The 27,504-nt window shown below is 43.9% G+C and overlaps 1 protein-coding gene across 5 annotated transcripts in view; it reads left to right on the forward strand.

Annotated features, from left to right (window-relative positions):
* SMARCA2 (SWI/SNF related, matrix associated, actin dependent regulator of chromatin, subfamily a, member 2) overlaps positions 1–27,504 on the forward strand; it is a 174,301-nt gene that overhangs the window by 22,671 nt on the left and 124,126 nt on the right. For all 5 annotated transcript variants that reach the window (XM_055309673.1, XM_055309674.1, XM_055309675.1 and 2 more), the window contains exons 4-9: positions 1,731–2,117; positions 9,417–9,672; positions 17,308–17,434; positions 19,388–19,561; positions 20,637–20,810; positions 23,315–23,485. In XM_055309673.1, the coding sequence (XP_055165648.1) occupies positions 1,731–2,117; positions 9,417–9,672; positions 17,308–17,434; positions 19,388–19,561; positions 20,637–20,810; positions 23,315–23,485 (1,289 nt within the window). The remainder of the gene's footprint in view (positions 1–1,730; positions 2,118–9,416; positions 9,673–17,307; positions 17,435–19,387; positions 19,562–20,636; positions 20,811–23,314; positions 23,486–27,504) is intronic.

Genomic DNA, 27,504 nt, shown 5'->3' on the forward strand with positions numbered 1-27,504 from the left:
CACAGCAGATGTCTAATAAACACCTGTGTGATGACCTTTACAATAATTGTGACTCATGTATGTTTGTTAAAGGGCAAAGACCTTGAATCTGATATTTTCTATAGTGTCTTAGGACACCTGTGACTTGATTAATTAGTACTTGGTTTGAACTCAGGGCAACTTTTAGGATTGCAGGAGGCCACTTTGTTCCCTCCTGCACCTTGGCTCTCCCTGAAACAATGCTCAGTCATATATTTTTCTAGGAATTTTTTGGCCAGGATATATAGTTCATCTCCTGAAATGAATTCCTTGAAATGCTCCATGTATTTTTCTTTTTCTTTTCTTTTTTTTTTTTTTTTTACTATTCTTTCCCAAGGAATGGATTCTTAAATTCCCCACATAGGTCTCTTAAAACCCAAAGATTATTCTTATGTTTTTGTTATATTGTAAATGGTTCTAGAAGATTATTGAGACTTTCAAGTCTCTAGCTTATTTTTATAAAACCAAGCAAATATTAGATCTCAGAAATAACATAGACACATCGGAGTCAGACGCACTTGGGTTTGAACCTTAAAGCTGCCAAGACCCAATTGTGTGACAATTTTAAAACAATGAGTGACAACACTTAACTTCTGGTGCTGTTGCAAGGATTGAGGAAGTAAGGTGTGCTCTGCTCACATCCCTTTAATGGTCTTCACCGTGTCTGTGCTCCCAACAGCCTGATGTCCACTCGGCCAGACCTCCATCTTTCTCCAGTGGACGTCAGCCCCTCTTACCTGCACCTGGAAGAGTCCCTGGGGACTGATAATGCCCAGAGTCATAACCAGAGACCTAAGTAGTGACTGGTGATCCTAACAGTGTTAATACCCCAGCTCCCCCCACCCATTTCCCACCTCTTGGACCTTCCTACCTTGTTCCCTAGATAATTTGGAGGCAAGTTACTGACCTCATACCCCAGGGGTTCTGCATAACATTAGTTGGCAGGCACCTACTGGGGCACCTGTTGTCTTTTTTCTTGTATCACCTTACTAGACCCCTGCCATCGGGCCCCCACCTTCCAGATAAATCCCCTGCACTCAATCCTTCAATCAGGCTCTGTTTCAAGGGAGAACTCAACTACGCACCTTGGGTAGTGCCTATTACAGTGGAGGCCCTCCATAATTGTTCAAAATAATAAACCAAATAATAATTTGCTGTCCCCATGAGAGACTGCTCATTCCCAGTTGCGATATAGCACACACCTCCAGGTTTCGTTCTGGAGCTCAGAGCTATTGTAACATATAATCCTGTCCCCTGGTGCCTTTGCTCTAAGGGTTCAACAGCCACTAACAGTTTACCTTCTAGGACACATGTGGCCATTGATCATATCGCTTGAAATGTGGCCTGACCTATTTGAGATGTGCTATAACTGAGTATGAAAGAAAAAAAAAAGAAGGTAAAATTGGTCTTTAATAATTTTCATTTTTTGAAATGATAATATTTGGGGTATGTTGATTTCAGTGAAACACACTATTAAAATTGGCTTCGTTTCTTTCACTTCTTAATGTGACTACTAGAAAATTTTCATTATGTGTATTTGGCACGTAGGAACTCGATAATTACACCTAGTTATATAATTATTAAATGATGATATATACTTTACATTTCTAGCAGGCAGCGCCGTCGTAGAAAATCATCAAAATAGCCTGGAGTGCCAGGCTTTCAGGGTCACTGGGGGCAGCCGTGTGATCTCCTTTCCTGTTTTATTCTAGGTTACATGTCGCCACACCCGTCTCCGCTGGGAGCCCCAGAGCACGTCTCCAGCCCTATGTCGGGAGGCGGCCCGACCCCACCCCAGATGCCGCCGAGCCAGCCAGGGCCCCTCATCTCGGGCGATCCGCAGGCGATGAGCCAGCCCAACAGAGGTCCCTCGCCTTTCAGCCCTGTCCAGCTGCATCAGCTGCGAGCGCAGATTCTGGCTTACAAAATGCTGGCCCGGGGCCAGCCCCTCCCCGAAACACTGCAGCTCGCAGTCCAGGGGAAGAGGACGTTGCCCGGCATGCAGCAGCAACAGCCACAGCATCAGCAGCCCCCGCAGCCCCAGCCACAGGCCCAGCAGCCCCAGCAGCAGGCCCTTGTTAACTACAACAGACCATCTGGTAGGTTCATGTGCAACCAAATGAATAATGCGATGGTCCAACTCGGCTAAGAAGGACTGCTAAGGGCGCAGAAGCGCTGGGTTGCTCTACGCCCAGGGCTGACTTAGCCTTTGTTGTACCTCGTTGCCTTCCCTTGTCTTGCTCTGCTTAGTTGGCCGGCATCCCTGGGCTCCTGGGCCGGGGGGGCCTTCCTAGGAAGCAGCTTCCCCCTGCCCCCCTGCCCCGCGATTCTGCATTCTCTTTCAAGAGGCTCAGGGTTTGTTGGGGGCCCATCCATGCGCCCCAGGTGGAGAACCCCGCCGCCAGCGCCTTCCACTTGCCCACATGCGCCCCTAGAATCAGCTGTCCCCGAGCCACCTTAGGATTGTTGATTTATTTATTTCCACCCCTTTGTGTGGTGGAAAGCGTTTAGAGGGAGAGTTCCAAGAAGCATTCCTGCAGTAAAATAATTATCAAGTAGGGAATCAGGAACAAAGGGAAATAGAAATCGAGGTCAGAGAGGTCATGAGTGAGGAGGCCCCCCCGCCCCCCAAGAGCTCATGCTGCCTCTGAGTTTCTGCGGCGACTCCACCTTCCTGGCAGCCAGGAAAGGAGACGGGGTCTGGTACCGCATCCTCGCCATGCAGATGCAAGGGGCTCACTGGTTTCTCCAAGGAACGCAGAGCCTTTTCTAGCATGAGACTAGAAAGCAGATTTTCCAGGGGGGATTATTTTTGTTTTTAAATTATCGGTATTATTATCATCGTAAGAGATGCTGCATGATAGAGGCATCAATATTTGTAATCAAGTAACAGAATCCACACAGCCCATTTCTCATGTGCACCCTGGCATCAGATCTGAAGCTTATGATATTACGTAACAGGTGGAGATGAGCTGGTCCTTTGTCTGGCCTTCTGGTGGTCTGGCTTGAACCCACCCCTGGAATTCCCAGGTGCCAGGGGGCTCTGTGATGATCTTCCATGAAGGTTGTTTTCTCTGGCAGGGTTTTTGTTAACCACTAGAGAAGCAAAGAGGTGATGGTTCTGTTGTAACAAGAGCACTGAATCCCAGGGAGTTTTGAATTCCGGGGTCTTCCTCAACATTGACAACACTCTCAGCACATACCCCCTCTCCTTGGGGCAGGCCACGACATGCCAATTATGGCCACCAATTAGTTTGGGAAATTGGTACTTTTTTTCAGTTTCGGGACTTTGGCAGTAGGGAGGAGTTCAGGTTATTATTATTATTTTTATTAGAACCTGCCTTCTGAGTTTGTAAATGTTTCTCCACTGGTCAGAGAGGCTCCAAGGGTCAGTCGCCCTACCTGCAAGATTAATGCACCTTGTTAATTCCAGATGTAGCCTTAGGAATGGGTTTTTAAAGAGCAAGAAGGGATCGTGTCAGCCCCAGGTCTTTGTGTAGTGACCATGGCGCTTTGGTAGGTGGAGGGTCGTATGGGACTGGGCATCGGGGACCGAAACAGTTATAGAGGCAAACCATGCAGAAGATGGTAGTTTGAACAGTTGATGTGCTGAGAGGGTTTGTTTTTTTTTTTTTTTTAAGGTTTTATTTATTTTTTCATGAGAGACACAGAGAGAGAGCAGACACAGAGGCAGAGGGAGAAACAGGCTCTCTGCGGGAACCCGATGCAGGACTCAATCTCAGGATCTGGGGATCACGCCCTAAGCCAAAGGCAGATACTCAACCGCTGAGCCACCCAGGTGCCCCTGCTTAGAGGTATTAAAACAGCGTAACTCCAGCTCTTGGGAAGGCAGCCAGATGAAAGAAAAAAAATACATGCTTGTCTCTGGTTTTATAACTTACACTTATTGAGCACCTCCTGGCGGGCATGTCTCAGTGCGTCATGCTCAGCAATGAGTACATTGCATGTGGGACACATCCTAGAATATGGAGAGTCAGGACCCACATGCTAGCAGTCTGACCCCAGAGCCCATGTCCTTACCGAGAACCTTTTTATATGTTCTTGAGGCACAGTGTCAATGAAATTCGTAATCTTGATACCCTACATCATGTAGTTTCCAGTAGAGGCCGAATGACAACAACCAGCTAGTTGGTAGTTTGAGAAGGAGAAAGCAAAACCTGTACCTCCCAAGAGCTAGTGGTGTGGGACCCTGCCACATAGGTGTACTTCACTGTATGTCGAAGTATGTCCCGGGGTGTCAGCACAGACCTTTGTGAGCACTGATAGTTGCTTTTTAAAAATTTTTTATTTATTTGTTTGAGAGAGAGAGAGCAAGGCAGGCAGAGGCAGAGGGAAAAGCAGGCTCCCTGCTGAGCAGAGCATGATGCAGGACCTGATCCCTGGACCCTGGGATCCTGACCAGAGCTAAAGGCATACGCTTGACTAACTGAGCCACTCAGGCGCCCCAAACATTGGTGCTTTTCAAAATAACCTTCGCTCTATAGGAAAAGATCCCAAAGCATCCTTTAAGAAGGCAGGAAGCCGAATGATTCATTTCAGAAACTTTTCACCCAAATTCAAATAAGGAGACCGAATGAACTAGTGAAAACCCAGGGGACGAGGTTTCAGTTGTCTGCACGCTTGTACATAACAGCCACTTCACATCCCACTAAACACAATCCCCATTGCGTTTTCTGGACCACTTCCAGAAGACAGGACTCCATGACGTTGCCCATCTCTGAGGCTCCCTCTTCCCTCACCAGGCCCCTGTCATCAGGAGGAAACAGTTTTGTTCCTCACCACCCATGTCTTCTGTATTTCCAGCAGTCACGCTTCCTTAGAAATGAAAATATTTGGGCAGATCGTGTTTTAAACCAGAGTGGAGGCCGTGGATACAGTTGGGAGGAGCTACCTCCTGCCAACAGAGCAACCCATTCCTGCTGCTGGGAAGGAGGTTACACCTGAGAGTGTCACATCATTTGTTCCCAAACCTCAGCCTTCAGAGGGAGATGACAAGCTTCACTTAATAAAGACTTTTTTAAGGGGGGGTTGGTGTTTAGGGCAAGTCAAAATAAGGCAAAGAATATTTTATATATTTAGAGTTAATTTTTACAAAATTATTATTACGTATCTCCATCTCTCCTTAATAAGAAAAAAAAAGTATTGTGTATAAATACTTCTACTAAAATTTCAGCAAAAAAGTAAGTCTAAGTATGTCCACTTATCTGCAGGTAGCTCCAATTCCATTTTTCTTTTGGTCCCACTTTGTAGTGTTTATTCATGTGCGAAGAGAATCTCTTTGGCTGGGGTGGTCTGCCTCCAACCTACCCCAGATTTGTAACTCACTCTAAGTGACACCCCGAGAATATGGTAGGTTACCTGCAGGAGTTGCACACTGAACAAGTCATTCTTCAATCCTTGCCTCCAATAGCTCCATGCAAATCTAACCCATCCTCTTCCTTTTCATTTTGATTCATATTTTTTTCTTTTATAGAGACTAGAGCAAAATGAAAAATCGGAAGTGTAAAAGTTTGGGGTTTTTGGTTTTGGTTTTTTTTTTTTTTTCTTTTCTTTTCTTTTTTTTTTTTTTTTTTTTGTGTGTGTGTGTGTGTGTGGCGGGGAAGGACCTTATGGTAGAAAGTAAAAGTTTTGTTGCTGCTTTTTTTTTTTTTTTTTTTTAGTGCTTGTCTCTCTCCTGCTCTGCCCCCCTCCCACTCTTTTCAGGTATCTAAAATATCTAGGTATGTTCAGTTTAAATACACTTCATTGCATTTGGTTTTTTTCAAACCCGTGGAAACCACTGAAATCCTCATGTAAGGCACAGACTATTGAATAAGTATCCTAGTATGCTGTGCTGGGAAGCCAGTGTGAGCTCTGAATGAGCAGAAATGCTGTACACGCGAGACTCAGATATTTTAATAAGTTCGTTTCCCTGTTCCTTAAAATCAGGCCTTAGGGATGCATCTGAGAAAGCCCCCCTCCCCACCTTAGCTGCACTTGGAAGCTCTCAGGGCTGTCAGGGCATACATCTGGCCTGATTTCCAAGGTGAGGACTGAGGGAAAAACAGACGTATTTGGAACCTCTGACAATTAAGCCTAAATTGTTTATGTTGGGGGGGGGGAGATAAACTAAGGAATGTAATTTGTCTTGCGTTTGAAGATATCAAGGAGCAATCTTATCATTCAGCAGACCACAAGTGTCTGTAGCAGAGATGACTTCTGTTGATAGAGAGCCAGTCCAGCCAGGCACCTTAAGTCCGTAAGCCACCTGAGGGACAAGCAAAAAACCTGATGAACAGGTAGTTACATTCTGGGCATGTCCGATTGCGGCAAGCTGCACTCGCTTCCCGGCCTCTGGAAATAGAAGTTTTTATGTAATCGGTTGGAAGGAGGAAAAAAATAGACCCAGGCAGTAAATGAACTTGCGGTGTTTAGTTAGGAAAGGAATGTGCTTGGAAGTGGCTCTGATAGCAGATTAGCAGGAAGCACATGGCAAGCCGACTTATCTGAGTATTTGTGCTGAGTTGTCGTGAACTGTAGATGCATTTTGAAGTTTGCTGCAGAAGGGCGTGCTCCCAAAGTTGCCAGCTAATACACTACCAAACTTCCTATAAAAAGCCTTTCTTTTGCCATGGGGTTTTTCTATAAAGCTGTCATTCAACTAGACTTCTCACGTTTGTGGCCTTGCTAGTAGCAAAAACGACAAGAGCGGAGGGGGGAGCGTGTGGTGACATGGTCTCATTGATTCCTCACTCCCACCCTATGAGGTTATGTCATTATCCCCATTCTACAGATGAGGAAACTGAGCCACATGGGGTTCAGGGACTTGCTCAGGCTCACACAACCAGCAAGTAGTAGAGCCGAGGCGGCACCTTGTCCAGTTCTGGAAAGATACAGGATGCTTTACGTGTGCCTGTTCCGTTTGCAGCCAGTTGCAATACTTTTTAAATTGGCGATTTGAATATGTAAGTTCGTGTCTGGGTCTCTCTCTCTGTCTCTGCTTCTCAATTTTAAGGGTCAATCAACCGGATAAGAATGTTTTTGTATTTAATGGATTAAAGAAGTCTAGCCATGTGTATGGGTATTAGATCTAGTTTTGAGTCATAGGCTAAAAATGACGAGAAGTGGAACCAGGGGTATCAGACATGCTCTGGATACCTTCCTTTGATGAAATGTGGCTTTAAAAATAGTGACTTGAATATACCTCAAGGAATCATCAGAGGCTTCTGCATAGGTATTTACAGGCCAGAGGCTAAAGAAGAAAGCTGCTGGAACAGGAGGAATGTGTAACACCAGTGCCCTGTTCTGGCTTTTGTTGATGAATTATTTAAAGTTTGGAAGGAGGAAAACACTTGCAGAACTGAATATAGAGTAATTATTATGATATTCCCGTATCAGTAAGACCTGAATTTTCTTTTTGTTAAAGATGGTGGTGGTTTTAGATTAGAGGGCTTCGGTGTGTTAGGTTTATCATTTAGTATGGTTATACCAAGTCTTTAAATATATTTAATTCTATGAGTTTCTCAAGCTTATTAAGATTGATAGAATCGCAGAGAATCAACCTGTCAGAAATCTCTGTCTCTTCTCTTTTGGCTGGATCACTCCCAAAACAACCCAAATGAAAAATCTACCCTGTTCTACAGACCTCTGGGGAGAAAATATTCTAAAATATCCCTTGGTAACTCATCCCGACACTGAGATTTTAATGGTCAGGAATTGGTTTCTTATATACAGATGAAAGAAACTCTAAATATAAGATATTATGAAACGCAATGCATTATGTAAAAGGCTTCTCATTCAGAAAAAAAAATCAGCAAGTACTTAGCTGAGAAGAATCTCTTTATTATAATAGTGTATCTACAATGCCTAAAATAGAAAATTTTTAAAAATGAGTTTTTCCCTCAAGAGTTTTCCATCCCCTGATGGACCCAGGGCTACAGATCACCTCAGGATTATGTAGTGGCATGTGTTTTGGAAAGTTTACAGAATTTCACAAGGAAGGTGAAAAAAAAAGCACAGCACTAATACCATGCATGCACACACACACACACATACACACTCGTGTACAGTTCCCTCAGCAGTTTGTCCTAATTCTTCACGTTCCTTCTGTCAAAATGTTTTCTTATACTCTCCTTGCATTGTCATTTAAGCCCATTTCTAAACGGTGTTTGCTGGAAATTGAATAAATGTGTCTAATTTTTCATAATGTATGTCTTTGTATGGTTAATTATTAAGGCGCTCTGAAGTATATAGACTATTGTTTTATTACCATTTAATAGTTTTACCTTTTCTTAGAAAAGATAGAGAAAATGCTTGGGAGAATGCCTATCAGAGGTTTTAACAGCTTATGGAGATTTTTTTTTTTCCATTTACTAATTCATCTGGTAGCATCACTAATCTTTTTTTTTTTTTGCATCACTAATCTTATTTATAATTTTGAAGTAAGTAAAAATGTAACTCCGAGGAGAGACAGAACACTTTTTATTTTAGGTCCATACCTAGCAATCAATTTAAACTCCTGAAGTTTAATGTGGAAAATTGCATTAAATTAACTTATTAAGTGCATTTTGATAAGCTCGACGATTGCATACCCCTTTATTCTGTTAGCATGAGAAAAACCGCTCTCTTGAATCTTCATATTTGCTAGTTTTTATTAGGTGGAATGAGCGGATTCCCCCTACCCCACCCCAGCCCCCACACTGAATGTTTTTAGAAACATTTTCGAACAGGTAGTAAAAAAAAGAACTTTGGTTCCTTAGATACACTGATTAATCCCTGAATGTGCCTTCTAGGTCATTAAGGGAAAATACGTGCCCCCTTTCAGTTCACGTGGGAGGCCTGGCCATGCTGCTGGCTGTATTTGGAAAGCCCGGGCTAGGACAGGCCCAGGGTCTCCTAAAGCCCTGCTCCGTGCAGTTTGCAAAAATGTGATTTTAGGACCAACCAAATTGCATCTGACTGTTCTGAACTCGTGAATGCACCTGCAGTTCTTTAAACAACCAACCAAACACACACACACACACACACACACACACACACACACACACACACACACACACACACACCCCGCACTGGAGCTACATTAAATGCTAGCCACCCATTCCTTTAATCGAGATACTACTACCTGGGTCTCTTTTGGACGATCTCACGGGTGTTGATCAGTGAGTGCCAATGCCCTGTGGGATGGAAGCCAGGTTCTGCTTGACTCTCTCCTCCTCCTCCCCCCCCCACCCCCCCGCCCCAGGCCTTCCGCCTGCCTCCCCTCTGTCCTCCCCTCTGTCCTCCCCTCCTCCTCCCTTCTCGGGAGGGGTTTCGGCGTCGCGTGGCGGGGCCCGGGGTGGCCGCAGGGCAGCAGGGCACCGGCCCGCCCAGCTGCCCATGTCGCTCTTGTCCCGCAGGCCCGGGGCCGGAGCTGAGCGGCCCGAGCACCCCGCAGAAGCTGCCGGTGCCCGCGCCCAGCGGCCGGCCCTCGCCCGCGCCCCCTGCTGCCGCGCAGCCGCCCGCGGCCGCCGTGCCCGGGCCGTCCGTGCCGCAGCCGGCCCCGGGGCAGCCCTCGCCCATCCTGCAGCTGCAGCAGAAGCAGAGCCGCATCAGCCCCATCCAGAAGCCGCAAGGCCTGGACCCGGTGGAGATCCTGCAGGAGCGAGAGTACAGGTAACGCACCTCGGGCCCCCCGGGGGGTGGGAGCAGCCCCCGAGCCCAGGGGAGGGGGCCAGGGGTCCCCAGTGGGGTGGTCACCCTTCCCTGCAGGACAGGGCACAGGCCGAAACTCCTGCTTCATGCTACCAGACGGATGGACCCTAGCACCTGAGCTTGTTTGCCCTTGGGGTGGCGGGAGGGGGGCTCTGATGGCCCTGCGATGGCAGGACCGCGATCCTCATTCACTGAGTCAGGGAACTGTCATCACCCGCTATGACATGCCAGGCAGTGTGCTAGGCTCCAGGGAGACCACGGTCAGAGGCCAAGCCCACATGCTTGTGGTTTCAAAAAATTGGCCCTCTCACGCTTAGCCTCCACAGTGTGTTGTCGTGCTTTGTCGTTTTATCCTCCAACGATGACTGTGAGCTGGCCAGATGTTGCGGCCACACCTTCAGGTTAATGGCACATCTCCTGATACTAAAGCATCCTTAGTGGCTCAGGATAATATATTTTTTGTTTTTAATTCATGAATTTGTGAGTCAACCGCTCGGTCCAACCTGAGGGTTTAAGCACGATGTAAGTGTCTTCTTACGGGGTCCGTGTTTAAACTCTTACTCCGGAAACTTAATTTTCACCTGATTTGGCACAGTCATCTACTCCGGTGGTTGGCAAACCTTTTTCTGTAAAAGGCCAGGTGGTAAACATTTTACCCCTTGCGGGACTATCGCAAAGGTCCCTCAGCTCTGCCCTTATGATCTCAAGAGCATCCACAGACAACAGTGGACCGGCCGTGTCCCAATAAAACTTTATTTACAAAAAGAGGCTGCGGACTGGCGAGAGTTAGCAGACCCTTCATGTAAATGATTAATGTTAACCAAAAATAGACTATAAGTATGGACTAAGGTCGTGGTTTCTGGAGCTGGCTACTAATGCGTTCTCTGTTACCAGCTATGTTACCTGGGTCAAGTTACATCTCCCTGGCTTTTTTGTTTGCTTGTTTCGTTTTTTAAGATTTTACTTATTTATTTACTTTAGAGCAAGCGTGTGTTTGTGGGGAGGGGCAGAGGGAGAGAGAATCCCCAGCAGACTGAGTGTGGAGCCTGATGCAGGGCTCTCACCACCCTGAGATCATGACCTGAGCTGAAATCGAGAGTTGGACCCTTGACCAACTGAGCCACCCAGGTGCCCCAAGATACATTTCTTTTCTGTGATTCAGTCTCCTCATGTGTTAAAAGAGAGGGTGTGATAGTAGGAGGAGGAAGATAAAATAATACAAAGACTTTTAGTACATATCAGCTAGTATTATTTCCCAATTATTATTTTATTCAAAAGAATATTAAAGCTTAGAAATGATAGGGAATGTTAGTCAATAACATCTAGGCTCCCTTTATTTATTTCTTTTTTTAAGATTTTATTTATCAATTCATGAGAGACATGGAGAGAGAGGCAGAGACATAGGTGGAGGGAGAAGCAGGTTCCCTGCAGGGAGCCCGATGCGGGACTCGATCCCAGGACCCTGGGATCATGACCTGAGCCGAAGCCAGATGCTCAACCACTGAGCCACTCGGCCACGCGTAGGCTCACTTTAAAGATGTTACCTTAGTCTTTAATGAAAAATGCATGACTTATTTGTTATTAGCCTAAAATACTAAGCGGCCAGCTTTGAGAGTGACTCTACAAGAAATCACAGCAACCTGCCATTAAAGGTGTGTAGCTTTTTGGATGAAGAGTAGAGCTTTACTCTCATTACTATTACTGATCCTCAATGAAGAGCTTTTATATATCAGCTTCCTGAATTTTATGTACCCCTAGAGAGCTAGATAACGCATCAGTCAGTTGGTATTGCAGTGTTGATAGGCAGATCACTGTGTGATACGAAGTCACGTATTCCTACTACATTCTCATTTGGGGCAGAAGAACTTTATTTATACCCAGTACTTAATTTATGTTGCTACTGAATTTAAAGAAAAAAAAAGTCAAAAGTATTTTTTTAAAGATTTATTTATTTGAGAGAGAGAGAGAGAGAGAGAGAGAGAGAGAAGGAGGGGCTGAGGGAGATGAGAAACAGAGCCGCGTGTGATGCGGGGCCTGATTCATGACCCTGAGACCACGACCTGAGCCAATATCAAGAATCAGCTGCTAAACTGCTGAGCCATCCAGGTGCCCCCAAAAGTACCTTTTAAAAAAGAGAGAATACACGATAGAAGGGTATCGTTTAGTTACTCTAAAACTCTGACTTCCTAAGAGCTAACATTTTTCCCCTTCCTTGAATGTGCAAAACTGCCAGTACCATTGTTACATCACGCAAACTACATTCGTAATGTAGACACTCTCTATACCTAGAAACTCATCTGGACTTTTTTTCCTTACTCAGCCTGTGCTGTGTGTGTGTGTGTGTGTGTGTGTGTGTGTGTATTTTAATGACTCCTACATTTCCTTTATCATTTTCACCAGAATTTTATTTGCAGCCCTTTCATGGCATGAGCCCATTTTAGCACCATCTCTAGAAATGTTCGTAATGGGTGGCCTCCGACAGTATACAGCCTTGAGTAGTACTGTTTAGCCTGTTTCAGGGTGTGAAACACTTTGGTCCTCCAATCCCATATCAATAAGAAAATCGTGCATGTGCCAGTATCTTTTAAAATTACAAGCCCTACACCATGTGGTGTAATGGCTACTTTTCATATTATTATCATTGTTTGATGCATATCTCCTCTTTCTGAAAGCCACATGACTTCCGAAACCATCACTCCAGCAACTCTAGGTCCGGAGAGCTGCTGGGGCATTTGGGCTGAACTTGCCTGTGGCCATCTGGAGAAGGAGCGTGGGTTTCCACTGGCAGCATTGCAGGGCATCTTTTATCTTCCTTAGTTAGAGAGTGATGGCTGGCTACTCTATATGGAAATAAATTGTTGAGCTGCACAGATTGGTTGCATTTATCCTTTAGAAAGGGTTAGATGGAGGGGTGCCTGTGTGGCTTAAGGGTTGAGCATCTGCCTTTGGCTCAGGTCATGGTCCAGGGTCCTGGGATTGAGTCCCACATCAGGCTCCCCAGGGGCAGCCTGCTTCTCCCTCTGTGTCTCTGCCTCTTTCTGTGTGTCTCTCATGAATAAATAAATAAAATATATATTTTAAAAAGGGTTGGATCGAGTGCCTTAGGCTCTTGACAGCAGAGGAACCCCATCCTTTTGGCCTTTGAGAGAATGGCTTACTAGTCTTTTAGCATAGATAACTCGAAGGATCCAGTGTATCTTCTGACTGAGTATTTGAACAAGGTCTTAAAAAAAACCTCTTATAATTTTACAAACTTGGAGAAAAAAATCATCTGTCAGAAACTCTTTTAACAGATGTTCATGTCTTTGACCATTGTAATATCACTTACCTCATCTATGAAAATTGAAAGGAAGTTGTCAGGATCTCAGATTTCTTTTTAACTTTTAAGCTACTTTGGCTGTTTCTCTTGTTCATCATAAAATCAGAATTTTGACAAATTGACCTTCTTTATCTGGTGAGAGCATAAATAAGTTTCTGCCAGTGAACACTTTGCCTCAGATCTGTACGAGCCCCGCAGTTAAAACATTTTGTTCCCATTTAAATTGGATCCTTTCTTTCTGACCAGCTTTCTCCTAATGACGGAGCTTACTGAATTTTTCTGTAGTAGGTGTTGGAGAGATATTTCCAGTGCTTTTTTTTTTTTTTTTTTTTTTGGTCTTTCTGGCACACTTTCCTTGTCCTGTCAGTATACTTAACTTTGATTCTTCCATTCCGAGTTAGATATCAGGGCAGAAGGGCTGCAGGTTGTCACATTAGCGTATAAACAAATTGCACAAATGTTTGCATGGAAGATGCACTTGGATTACATATATTCCAAGGAATGTATTTGATATGAGCACCTTTGCATCTTGCCAGCCCCCTTGGGTATCAGTTCTGGACTCAGTATGAACACAACAGTTCACCTTGATTCAGAAGCAAGCATAATCTGTTTTTTTAATAAAGATTTTATTTATTTATTCATGAGAGACACAGAGAGAGAGGCAGAGACATAGGCAGAGGGAGAAGCAGGCTCCCTGCAGGGAGCCTGATGTGGGACTCGATCCCAGGGTCCTGGGATCACATTGTGAGCCAAAGGCGGATGCTCAATCGCTGAGCCACCCAGGTGCCCAAGCATAGTCTGTTTAGCTTATTTTTTGGCCTGCCATACTCCCAATTGCAACCCTGACATTCCTTCTTGAAAATTACCAAGGTCCGTTTTATCAGCAGAAGTTACAAAAAGTCAGTCTCTCTCTCTCTCTCTCTTTTTTAAGTGTCACTCAGCTTCTTGAAGGAACAAAATGTACCAGTGTCATTTTCTGTTCAAATAACTCTCCTACAGGAATCATAAACTTCTCCTCTGGACCTGAACAAATATTCTGTTACCTTTAATGGAACTCTTTTTCTTGCTGGAACAGTAACCCCTCTTGATTTACTGTTCAATCTGTATGAAAAACCTGAGTGACCTAATTCTGCTTCAATTTTCTGTGCTCGTGAGGACACTAAATGAGTCTCCTGCAGTTATGCAGTATTACATGTGTTGTTGTTTCAGGAAGTTTAGAATCCTGAATCTCCTTATCAGGCTACCTGCTGAATCCCATTGATGGGGAGATGAAATTGTCTGGAGAGGAGCACTATTTAAAATGAAGATTTCTATTAACAACAACAGCCACCACAAGGAGATAAAATTTTCTGCGTTAAAGGAGCCCCTCCCGGACCCTTGCTGCCCACCCACCATGGGCTGCATTGAATGCATATAATTTTACTCTGGAATCTACTTTTCCCATTCTATAGTTTAAATGCTTGCACTTTGCACTTCTTGCCTCCCTTCCGTGAAAGAAAGATTCTTTTGTGCTGGGGAATCTGAGATTCACTGGCAAATTACTAGGCCCTTTGGAGAAGCAGGTATTTCGGGGAGAGGTCCCCCCCGCTAGCTCCCCACCTACTCTGAGGATCCATCTGCCCCCCTGTTCCTGCCTCCCTGACTCTGTATTCTCAACTGCATCATCCTAAGATTATTTGGTTAGTCCTATTTCCACAGACCTTTAGAAGATTAAGGAAAAGCAGCTATACCTCTATACCTCTAATTTTGCACCTGACCCACTTTATCAAAGAGAGTAAACCAGAATGCCAAGGGATGGTTGGGGTTCTGGGATATTCAAATGAGAAAGGTCTGCTGCAAATCTAGAACCAAGGAAGCAGCGTAACCAAATCACCAGCTCTTACTTTCCCCACTGTGATACCTAATTTTCCTGTAGTACGGCCTTCTTTCTACATGGGTAAAGCTGTTCAGTTTAAGGCTTTTTTTTGTTCCACTTAAATCACATATTTGAAAAAAAAAACTACAATAGGTTTTTAACATGCATCATCTTTGGCTTAGTTTTGGAAATTTTTGGTTATGTCAATATTTTAAAAATTGAATTAGACAAATGAAATGAACCTTTTGTTCCTACAGTTAAAAAAAAAATCCAAAATAAGAATCCCATGAGTATCGATAATAATAAGAATGTGAAAGAATGTTGGAAAATTCTGAACAATTTGATCAAAAGAGTAAAATAGTGGAAGCTTATTATTTTTATTTATTTTATTTTAATTTTAATTTATTTCTTTACTTCAAAAATGATGGAAGTTTATTAATGTTATTTGAACTCACAAATGTTTAGTCTGTTGCAAAGTTAAGCCATTTAAAGGTGTGATTGCTTGTGTTGGTACCTATAACTGAAATAACAGCTTGATAACAATGACAGCACTACTAATAGCACATTATGATGATAAATCATTCAGTAAATCAGAATTAATAACACGTGTGTACCAAATAAAATAGGAATCTGTCATAATATTATTTCTAGTGAAGTCAGTGAAAAAAATGATGTTTCCTTTACTATCATTTTTGAAGTTTTGAAAAAAAATGACATTTCTTTCTCTACCAAAGCAAACAGCTCTAAGTTATTTTGTTTTTTTGTTTGTTTGTTTGTTTTTAAAGCTCTCATTTTGATATTTGGGCTAAATGAAGTATTAAGATACTTTGTGACATCTAGGTCAGACAAGATTTCACTTTTTCATTGTAACACACAGCATGCTAAAGGCTGATAAAACCATAAAACAGATCTGTATTTATGTGTTTATTTTACTTTTTTAAGATTTTATTTTTTAAGTAATATCTACACCCAACATGGGGCTTGAACTCCCAACCCTGAGATCAAGAGTTGCATGCTCCACCAACGGAGCCAGCCAGGAGCCTTGCACGTTAGGGATTTTTTTAAAACACCTTAAACTATCAGCTTTTATAGTTGAGGCCTAGGAAAGCTACAGTTAGAAAGTGTATATTAATTGTGTGTGGTGACTGCAGGTGCCAGGCAAATAAGGGCTCTTGTCTGGGTTCCCTTCTTTACTAGCTCTGTGAAATCTGCCAGTTTCTTACTGTCTCCAAACTTGAATTTTGTCATTAGTAAGATGCGACCATTATAGCACTAACCTTGTAGGGAAGCATGTGTGCATGCGTGTGTGCATTCATGGATGTGTGCTGGTGTGTGTGTGTGTTTGTGTGTGTGTGAGGACAGAGAGAAGGAGGAAGGGAAAAAGAATTAAAGAAAATTGTTCATTAGATACATGTTAGTGTAGTTAATGTTAACTTACTTTAACTTACTACCTTCTACTATTCTTCATGAAGTCTCTTCCAAGACACTTCTGCCCCAAATTTGGAGGGAGGTGATCCTGAAAATAGTTTTAAATGGTGTGTAATTATTTGTAAGATTAGGATGCAGACGAACCCTGAAGCCAGTTTATATGGGCAAACAGTAAAAGTATCCCAACTGAATGAAGAAAGGGTGATGTCTTGTCTTTTCTGCTCCGCCTTTATTTTATCGAAGAAGGGCCTGCAGCTCTATTTTTGAGGATGTCCTAGGTGAAAATCCCCAGCAATCCTTTTCTAGAAATTCATAGTTTTTAAACACTGCTGCTTTATCATCTACTGCTACCCCAAGCCTGATTTTTTAAAAATGCCTAATTTGCCTTTTCTTTACTCAGACAGGCACTGCTCACAGAGGAAGTGGTTGTGGTTGGCAGGGCTCTCTCTGAATGTTTTGGGGTTGGCTGATTTCTGTGGCCTCAGCACCTAAAACTGCTCTTGTTCACTCAGCTTTAACCGCTGTTGTGACCAGCATCTTGGCAAGAAGGGCAAATGGCCCGGTTGCCTAGGACAGAACTAGAACTTGGGAAGAAAACTCTTGTTGTCTCAGCAATGCACGCTGGCTGGCTGGGCATTTGGGAGCAAATCACACTGTTCTGTCTCTCCGTTTTCTCCCTGTTCAAAGCGAGCTCTGGCCCCTGACTTCCCTCTGGGATGTATCACGAGCCCTTCTTTTCTGGGTGCTAGAGAGAGGTTAATGAAGAAGGCCAGAGTGTTGGGTAACATACAGCACCTGTCTGCATTCATGCAAAGGTAGCTCTTCTCTGTTTAACATCAGAAAATCTAGTAGGGCGTCGGAAATTGGCCAAAAAGCAACATCTGGAATGTGTCTTGCCTGGAACTTAGACCTGAGGGTTATTGTTTATCATTAAGGTTAAATTGTAATGTACATTTCCTCCTCACCCTTCCCTCATTTCATTTGTCTCCTCAAGGCTTCAGGCTCGCATAGCTCATAGGATACAAGAACTGGAAAACCTGCCTGGCTCTTTGCCACCAGATTTACGAACCAAAGCAACTGTGGAACTGAAAGCTCTTCGGTTACTCAATTTCCAACGTCAGGTAATACCTTTTCCCCAGCGAATCTAAGATGTAGGAAATAAATGTAAGTCTGTTCAATATTGTTATAAAGATATAAACTTAGTAAAATAGTGTATCTTTTAGACCAGCAGCATAGAGCTAAAAGTAATGAAGATGAATTGCTTATTATTCTTTTTTTTTTTTTTTTTTTTTTTTTTGCTTCTGTGTATCAGAGACATTTTTTTTTCTTCTCTATTACGGTTTCCAAAGTCAGAGTAATGGCATTTTGTTTCCGTGGATGCAACCTCGAGAACAAATGGGATAGCTTTGCCTTTACGACTCCAAAGAAAATTCAAGAAGGTGGGAGAGTAGGAACTTGTAAACACAGATGCAAAATTCTAGCCATGTCTTTGAAAATAATTTGAACAAATATGATTTGTTAGGCACCCTACTGAATTAATAGCCAATTACTTATAGAAATACATAAAACTGTTTGACCCCATCAGACCCCCATGTGTTGGCTGGTCAGTAGACTGTTATCTATTGTTCTTGCTCTGGTTCTTCGTAGTCCCTGATGAGTGAAGGCTGGCATGATGATCTATTTTTATCATTGCTAAGTCAGTGGGACACTAGTGAAATGAAGTAGAGCTAATTTTTATATTGGTGAGTTTTGCTTTGTGGAGCCCAAAAGGTGCAGGTCTGCTGGCCTGCACACTGCCTCATTTAGCCAAAGAGGAAGAGGAACGTGTGCATGTCAGGCAGGTGGGTTTTACTTGGTGAGAGTCTCAGGGCATGCAAAATGAATTATTAATGAATGAAAGTAGTTTGGAAGTATTGAATTGCATGACACGGTCTATTGCAGGATGTGACTAAAATCACAAGGCCACCCCAGGGCTACCATCCTATGAACTTGGGAGCACATTTGCCCTATTAATTATAATGTTACAAGAGGGCATCCATGGTGGCAGGGGGCTAGTTGGCCATAGCTTTGTGGGGAGTAGGTGTCAGCTGAAATTCGAAAAGAAAGCAAATAAAAGACTCTGAGTTCCATTTACTTCCTTTCTTATAGGTGACATCATGCAATGCCTTGGTGAAATGCTTGATAAAGTAGTGTGAAGTGATTAATAATATAGTATATTTTCACAAATAAGATTATATTCGGATTCACTTCACTATGCTGAACTCAATGGTCTCTGCTTTTTTGCTTGACATTGTAGAGAAATCCATTATCTATGAAGTTTCCCAGTGAATTAACTGTAATTAATGCTGATTTGAAATTCAACTGAATTATTATTTTAATGTATATTCCCAACCCTGCCCCCCGCTACCACCACATAACGTACAATATGAGTAAGATACCGCATTGTTGATAATCTAAAAGAAGTCCATAATGTAGTGTGAAATTTAAATGTCTTGAAGAATATCATCACTGGGAGTGGGTGGAAGCCAAAGCCAGTATTTCCCATCTTTTATATGAGAATTAACATTGAATTAATATTGTTTGAATACCTGCTGTTACTGTACGTGAACAGGAAGTGATCTTTCCACTCTTTCTTGCAGAGCCTCATTAAAGCTAATCTTTAGACACAAAGAGAATGTTAGTATGGCACTTAAAATGAAGTGAAATATTTCAAAAGCTCATTAACTAATTAATATCATTAGAATAATTAAACAGAATAAATTAATTTATTTAAAACCCAATACAGCATCTGCTTTTTTTTTTTTTTTTTTTTTTTTTTTTTAGTGCTGTAGTGCAGGATACGTTGGTGTGTTTGTAATCCCCCTTTATCTGAATTGCGTGGAAAGGAAACTTATACCATCTTTGAAAATACCACGTAAATTTGGCGTGATTCAGGTCCCCAGTGTACCAGCTTTGGTTGGAACCTCGTGGAGCCCGCACAGTCGGCCCCACTAACTGGGAGCTGGAGCAGGGCAGGGCCCAGGAGCCAGGCCTCTGTGTCTGCAGCCTCTCCAACTGCTCCCTTCCCTTGACAGCTGAGACAGGAGGTGGTAGCCTGCATGAGACGGGACACAACCCTGGAGACGGCCCTCAACTCCAAAGCCTACAAGCGGAGCAAGCGCCAGACCCTGCGGGAGGCCCGCATGACAGAGAAACTGGAGAAGCAGCAAAAGATCGAGCAGGAGAGGAAGCGCCGCCAGAAGCACCAGGTACGGAGGCACGGATGGTGGGGCACACGCACCCCCCCCCCCGCTCCATGTGGGCAGAGGTGTCCCCCACCCTGACCAAGAGCTCCGATGGAGCCAGAAGGACTGAAGGACATCCCATTGTGGGCAGTGGGCACATCCCAGAGCAGAAAGGTCCCCCGGAGCTCCCACGGTCCGGCCGCCCCATGTAAGGTGCAGGGAGGCCCGGACAGGCTGCTGGAGGACCCTGCTTTCTGCATTCCAGGCAGGTGTCTCCCTCCTCATCCCCCTGGCTGGTGCCCCACTGGATGGGCAAGGGTGGGCTGCCTGGGGCAAAATCCCGAGGAGCGGGCACTTGGAAGAGGCAAGAGGAGAGCAAAACCAGTAGTTCTTATAGCAAATATACATACAGTCTCCTGGGCTTTTCAAGGGCCCACTTGGAGGTTTCATAGGGACAGATATTTTAAAACATCCTTTTCTAGGGGTTTGGAAATAGTTTGATGTAGGATTTGATTTTTGCATTGCAGTCCTACAAATTTTGTTTGTTTTCCTGTGCTTAATTTAGTGCCCTGGCTTCAGTTTTATTTTGAAAAATGTCAGGTTTTCGTTGGTTCGCATTTCCTCGCCTTTATTTAAAAAGTCAGTCCAAACTCTGTGCAGTGATTTTAGCTGCCCCTCCCACACCTGATTTCAAATTTCGGGGCTAAGGCATTTAAGTCAGAGCAGAAGAGGCATTACTTTTATAACCTGGCTCTCACTAGAAATATCTGCTTCCCTCGGGTTGATTGAAGGGTGATTTGCTTTCAATTTTGTCCTCGCCATTTAGCGGGCTTCTGTTAATCCTTGGTTTTGCTTTTTTTCACGAGGCCATATCCATGGTCCTAGACGCTTCTCTTCCACAAGCTGGCGCCTCTTCCCACCAGCCCCAGAGCCCACAGCTCAGCTACCAGGAGACATAGCAGGGCACCTGCCTCACAGAAGATTCTAGTCTTCCACTGTTGGGAAGTGCTCACTGAGCGTATCCTCTGCACTGAAATCTCAGATGACATTGGGAAATAGACTTTAAGCGTCCTTTTCCTTCTCCCTTTGGGTCCTGTAGGAATACCTGAACAGCATTTTGCAACATGCAAAGGATTTCAAGGAGTATCATCGGTCTGTGGCTGGGAAGATCCAGAAGCTGTCCAAAGCGGTGGCAACTTGGCACGCCAACACTGAGAGAGAGCAGAAAAAAGAGACAGAGCGAATCGAGAAGGAGAGAATGCGCAGACTGATGGTAAGGGGCTTGCCTGCGGGGACCCAGGCCCGTGGGGTCCTTGCATACACCCGTATTGTGGGTGTTAAATACACCATAGCAAGAGTGGGTAAAAGCAGCTTATCAGATACATGAACACGCCCCTTTGAACTAAATGTGAATGGAGTGAAAGCACCTTCTCCTTCCTGGACAACGCATGCTGCAAATCCATGGCCACAGCTGATGAGTGTATAATATCTCTGTATCCTGGGGTAGCCTTGCCATGCAGGGGATAGCTTCTCACATCAAGGCAGGTACAGTTTGTAGGAGGCTTACCAAACAAATCTGGAAGGATGGATATGGTCATTCTTTTTAAAATATTGCCTCTTTGAGACTAATGACACAGGTTGTTTTGAGTGAGTGTGTCATGAAGTTGTGTCTTAGACTCAAAGAAGGTCTGTTTTTTGAAGCCTCTGGTGCTTATCTTTTTTTTTTTTTTTTTTTTTTAGTGGTAGAAAATTCTTCCTAACAGAGTAAAAAGTCATTTTTAAGTTAATTTTGAAATGTTACTTTTTCGGTTATGGCTGTCTTATTGTCAAAGGCAATTCGTGGATCATTACATTTGTGCTGTTATTTTCTTAATGGACAGTTAAATACAGAAGGGATTGGTTTACATCATTGGCCTGGGTATCCAGCTTTATTGACCATTCATTTTTGGAACTGGACCCCAGAGCACACCGTGGATTTCAGAAAAGTGTGTGTGATCTATAATGAGGGGATACTGCACATTCTATCGGACATAATGCCGGAGTATGGGATGGAGATGAAATCGTTAGCCTTGGCCCCTAATTACATCCCTGGAAAATATCAAGTGACGCTGTCTTCCTTGATGGGATTATGGTTGGCATTTTGTGTTCATTACCTTTTTTGGATTCTGGAGAGTAAACACTGTGTTTTAAAAGTCTCTGCGTCCAGGTGCTACTAAATCTCACCACCCACCCCTACATCCCCCTCCTTTTTTTTTGGTGGAGTGGGAGAAAGGAGAGGACTGTCCGCTAGATTTCTAACTAGCTAGGGAGGCCATTTCATAGTGATCTGAGCAGCAAGCAGTCAAATTTGTCTGATTCAACTGGAGTGAAACTATATTAGAACTTCAGTAACAGATTGGCTTGACACTAATGATTAGGCATTTGCAAATCATTAATTTTTGCAATTAAATGATGGAATATACAGATAACAGAGAAACTGAAGTTTTTTATCACTCTTTCTTCAAGTGAGATCAACCATAACCAAATGCAATTAGAGTTATAATAGCATTTGAGGTTCAGGCTCATGCACGGGGCAGACAGCAGCCAGACTGGGTGATGAAACTGCTGTCACTCGGGCATATGCCGAAGTGACACCCCAGGACTGAAGATCCTCAGCATTTCTGCAGTGCACTTGTCTCTTGAGGATTTTGTGACATGTCCCTTTTATCCTGCGTCACACAAGGAAAATATTTTGAGATGTCCTTTTATTGGGATGTGTAAAACAGATTTCTCTTGAAATGGCTCAGAGTACGTCAGAGTTTTTATTGCATTTAACCTCATAATGTTGCTTAATGGGAGGTAGAGGTGGAAATTACTGGATCTGTTTTATTGCTTAGCAGCATCAGACTCCAGGTGCTAAATGCCTTGTCTGCAGTCACCTAGGCCCTCTGTGCTGTGCTGGTCTGTGACAAAAATCCCCCCAAATTTGACATTTTCCATCAACTGCAATGTTTGTAATGCTTCTATATATCAGAAGTTACACTTATTACAGTCAAAGTCCATTTGAGTCTTTGCCTTTAGAAATGATTATTGAAGGGCACCTGGATGGCTCAGTGGGTTGAGTGCCTCCAAAGGTCATGATCCTGGAGTCCTGGGATCGAGCCCCATATCGGGCTCCCTGCTCAGTGAAGATTCTGCTTCTGCCTCTCCTCCCCCCTCCTGCTCTCTCGCTCTGTCTCAAATAAATAAAATCTTTCTAAAAAAGTGCTTACTGAAATGTTTCTGAATGAAACAACATTATATCTGGAATTTGCTGCAGGATAGCCCACTTTGGGATTAGGAAGAGAAGTTGTGGGAAAGGTAGCCATGAGATGGGAGTCATCATGAATTAGTTGCAGTAGCCTGGTCTTGGTTATATGAGAGACTATACTCTTCTCCCTGCTATGGGTTGTTCTTAAAAATTTGCATGCCACAAAGTCGAGGATACACTTTGGATGGTGAATTGTCAAATTTTAACAATTTTTGGGTGCAAAGAAATCTAGGAGAACAAAGAGCTGACTCAAAGTGCTCGCCCATACCAGGAAAATAAGTGTGGTCTTGTGTCCTGGGACTCAGGCATCATGCCCCCGGGCACATCCACGTCCCCAATGGTGCATGGTATTTGTGCAGCCTAGATCATTTGGTTTGCTGCATTCACCACCAATCAAAGTTCAGACCGTGATGGAGAGTGATGAGTGGAAAGTGGAGTTACCAGCCGATCTTCATTGTGCTCCAATCATGTCCTTCTTTCCTTACTAGGCTGAAGATGAAGAGGGCTACAGGAAACTGATCGATCAAAAGAAAGACAGGCGTTTGGCTTACCTTCTGCAGCAGACTGACGAGTATGTGGCCAACCTGACCAACCTGGTTTGGGAGCACAAGCAAGCCCAAGCAGCCAAAGAGAAGAAGAAGAGAAGGAGGAGGAAGAAGGTGAGCACCCTGGTGGCAGTGGCCAAGTCAGTGGGGGGTGGGTTGCATGTGATCAGGGGCCAGTTGAAGGTTCTTTAGTGCACGCTCCTCACTGCCCTGGTGGAAGGTTCAGACAACTGAGTTGCAAAAAATGCTTGTGCACCTGGGCACGGCGTGAGGGAGGTGACCAGGCACACCAGGCAGGATGTTGGAGGTGGGCGTGCAATGGGTGCCAAGTACCAAACTGCAACAGTTCAGTCCGTATTCTCCTTATTTCACACCGTGTTTCAAAATCAAGTGTACATGGTCAATAGAAGGAGGAAAAATGTGGGCCTACAGAAGTGTTTGCTTAAGTAGAGTATCGCCTCATTAGCATGCAAAGGAAAGGGTGATATTTAGATGCTGTGCTCTCTGGCCATCATATGGCCATGCAAGGGTGAACTGCCTGTGTAGACAGACCTGTGAAGGCGGAGCCTCTTTGAAGCTCGAGTGTTCTGGAGGTTTCGTTCTTGGTTCGTATTGGGTCTTCCTGGCAGAGCCTGACTGGCCCCGGGCAGCACATGCCCGCAGGAAACAGGAAGTCTTCGTCAAGGTGGTGGGGATGGAAGATGGGTGGCATTTAATCGTGTATTCTCTGCACTGAATAACTGAACAAAATGTTTTTTGCAAAAAATAATTAATTTCATGGCTCCTGAATTCTCATACCTGCTTCGTAATTAAGGAGGAGGAATAAATGATGGAGAAGGCGCCTTCCTTGCACCTGACTCCTCTGGTATAAGATAGCTTCCCGCATGGTGAAGCTGAGCAAGGGATGATGACTCAGGGCTTGGATTTAGACATTTCATCGGTGAGAAATACCTCATTTTCTTGTCAAGGTAGCATGACAGACTGCAGAATTCCAGCTCCCCATTTCTGACTTTTAAGAGGACGTGTTCAGAGTCAGGGAAGAGCACACGGGGAAACAATTCTGTAACATTCCGTGAGGCGACCCCAAGAAGTGACAGTTTTCGTTTTTCCTAATCCGAAGGGGGATTTTGCAGAGGTAACCCCAAAAACGTCACTGTCGGTGTTTTTTTTTTTTTTTGTACTGAAGTTCACTTTCTACATTTTTTTGTGTGTGTATTAAAAGCTAATGGCCCAGATTTGTGCTTCTGGCTTATAATTAATAGATTCCTGACATGATATTAGATTGTTCTATCATTGTAGGCAAAGAAAAAGATAAATAGATAGATAGATAGATAGATAGATAGATAGATAGATAGATATAATTGAGTGATCGTGGTCATGCCTGTATTTTTGTGTTCATCTGTACAAAGCCAGAACCTGCCATAATATTTTTCCTGGTGCTGCCAATGGCACGTGATCTCTAGGTTGGCTCTCTCCTTCCAAACTCTTGCCTTCACGTGTGCTGCTAGCACGTATTCTTTCTGTTTTTTCCATTTGCCCGACAAATAGTAACTGATCACTTTCTGTGAGCTAAGCAGCTTGCTGAATGCTGGGGGAGAGAGAAGGAGATGTTGGGGGAAAAGCATACTTACCCTGTCTCTCAGTTCCATCAGAGAGCGAGAGACAGACCGACGTTGGTCAGATACGCACCTAAATATATAATCATAAACTCTGTGAAGGAAAGACGGGGAGCCAAATTGGGGAGGGGGCCTGATCTCCTACCAAACGAATGATTCAGACCAAAGCCACCCCTATCTGCCCCGTGGGAACCTCTGGGTGGCTCCTGCAGGACATCCCACGTGATCAAAGGTGCAGAATCGTCACTTTCTCATCAGCCCTCTGCCCCTTCTTTCCAGGGACCATCTCACTGGGACATGCGGGGTTATAAAGAAAGGACACAAAAAAAACCAGGCCCCCTTCCCAGGCCTTCCTGAAAACCTTCTCTTTCACAGGGCACCGAGACTTGGTTTCAGAGCGAGTTACCTAATTCCAGATGCACCTTTATTCATGTGCAAAGGAAACGGATGCTTTCAAAAGCTGATTATTTGGCAGTCTGGATTATCTGTGGCTCTTCCCTCCATTAGAGTGAATGATTGAGAGTGGCTGCTTCCAGCTTCTGTGCTGGGGAGGAAGGCTGTGTCCAGAAGCCTAAAGATTCTGTGTTGACCCTTTCAGCTCTCCCCATGGAACTGAATATTAAGCTGTGCCTATTAGCAGTCCGGTTTCGTTTTTTGTTTGTTTTTTGTTTTTTTTTTTTTAATTAAGTAAGGCATCAAGAAGCTTTGTTTTTCTTGACCCAGTGAACTAACAGCATCGTGCTATAGCAACAGGGCAGCTAGGATCCGGGGGGGGGGGGGGGGGGGCTCTGTCTACGCTGTTAGAGACAAGTGTGGTTGAGCTTGTGATTAAAATTGGAAAAGGATTAATTTTTTTTCTTTTTTAAATATTGCCCCGGTGTAACGTAGAAGGCCTCTTTCTTTCTGCCAGAGTGTATTGTGTTTCCTTGCTGTTGGTAACCAGGAGAGTGGGTTTCCTTTAACCTACCATGACCGTGTTTGCGCCTCTGTTCTCACCATTAGAGCCACTGCTATGAAGTATACATTTATAAATCATTCCAGAACTTCTCATTCTCAGCTTGGCCTTCCACTCATGCCCTTGAAGTGAAAGAAAAGGAAGTGAGCTATACGTATCTACCTAGGTGTTAGAGGAGGAATAATTTGTAAAGTATTGAAATATCTAATTATGTGAAACCGGTCTTTGCAGTGTGACGGGATTAACATACTCCGATGCGCACTCAGCATGACCTTGAGGTCTCTATCCCCTGCCATGATTGTTCTCTAACATCTGCTGGGTGACTACAGGATAAAAAGAGGGCATGAGGCGACATAAAGCCACCAGGGTGTGTACAAATAGGATTGAACATGCTCACGTAGAAAATTGGGCCATTGCCCAATAAGTCATGCTAGTCTGCCAACTTGTAAGCTAATAACTGCATAAGAAAACATATCATACTAATCTGCTTTTATTCCCTTATAGAATATTTCCTTAAAAGATCTATTACCTAGTGCTTTAGTCACTGGATCCCTAAGAAGGTGATGGGGTTACATGGAAAAGTGTATCTAAAGCATGTAGCCTTTGGCTCAGTGTTTGAGCATCTGCCTTCTGCCTAGGACGCGATCCTAGGGTCCTGGGATCGAGTCCCACATCGGGCTCCCCACAAGGAGCCTGCTTCTCCCTCTGCCTGTGTCTCTACCTCTCTGTGTGTCTCTCATGAATAAGTAAATAAGAGCTTTTTAAAAAAAAAAGCATGTAGAAGGTGCCCTGGCACACAGGAAGTGCTCAGTAAATAGTAGTTATTTTATCGAACCACTCTGTGGTATAAATGTAGGAGAGCAATTGTTGAAATGTGGTTATAAGGGTTTTTATTTTTCTTTTGAAAATAAGGTATTTTCTCCCATGTTGTATGTTCTCTGTGATATAGAGAGAATAAATGGCTATCCCCCCAACCCCACCCCCAGTTATGATCAGTTAAGTATTGGGTGGAATGTCATTCAGGACAGTGACAAGTTCTTTGACCACTGAGACATGCAGTTGGAAAAAAGGATTTATAATTTTTGGTAGACTCTGCTTACACCTACCTCCCTTGCTAGTTCCCATAAAGAACATTTCATAATTGTGGGGCTTCTAATTTGCATTGGGTTCTGGTAGTAATAAGGTAGTCCTTGCAGGCTCTAGGGTGATTTTCCTTAAGCTCTAGTGAGGAGCCCAGGCCAGCCACCCTCACCCCCTCCCCCACGCCCCAACCTCCCACATCCAGCCAACTAAGAAGTGTAGTCCCTTCACAGGTCCCTCCTCCTGAGTTGTTGACTTCAGGCCGAAAATAAGTGTTTCATTCCCTCTTCCAGATCTTTCAATGCAGGGTATACCAACAGAACTACACCCTTGTTACGAATGTGTGACATTTCTTGGAAACTCACGACACTAACAGGAACCATGGAGGATCCAAGGATCCGTGGAGGACTGCTGTGCCAAGTATCTTTTGCATTGTGGTGTTTGCTCTTCCTTCTGAAAGTTATTTCATTCTCTTTCTCAGC

The sequence above is a fragment of the Nyctereutes procyonoides genome, unplaced genomic scaffold, assembly GCF_905146905.1.
Source record: "Nyctereutes procyonoides isolate TBG_1078 unplaced genomic scaffold, NYPRO_anot_genome, whole genome shotgun sequence".
NCBI classification, from domain to species: Eukaryota; Metazoa; Chordata; class Mammalia; order Carnivora; family Canidae; genus Nyctereutes; species Nyctereutes procyonoides.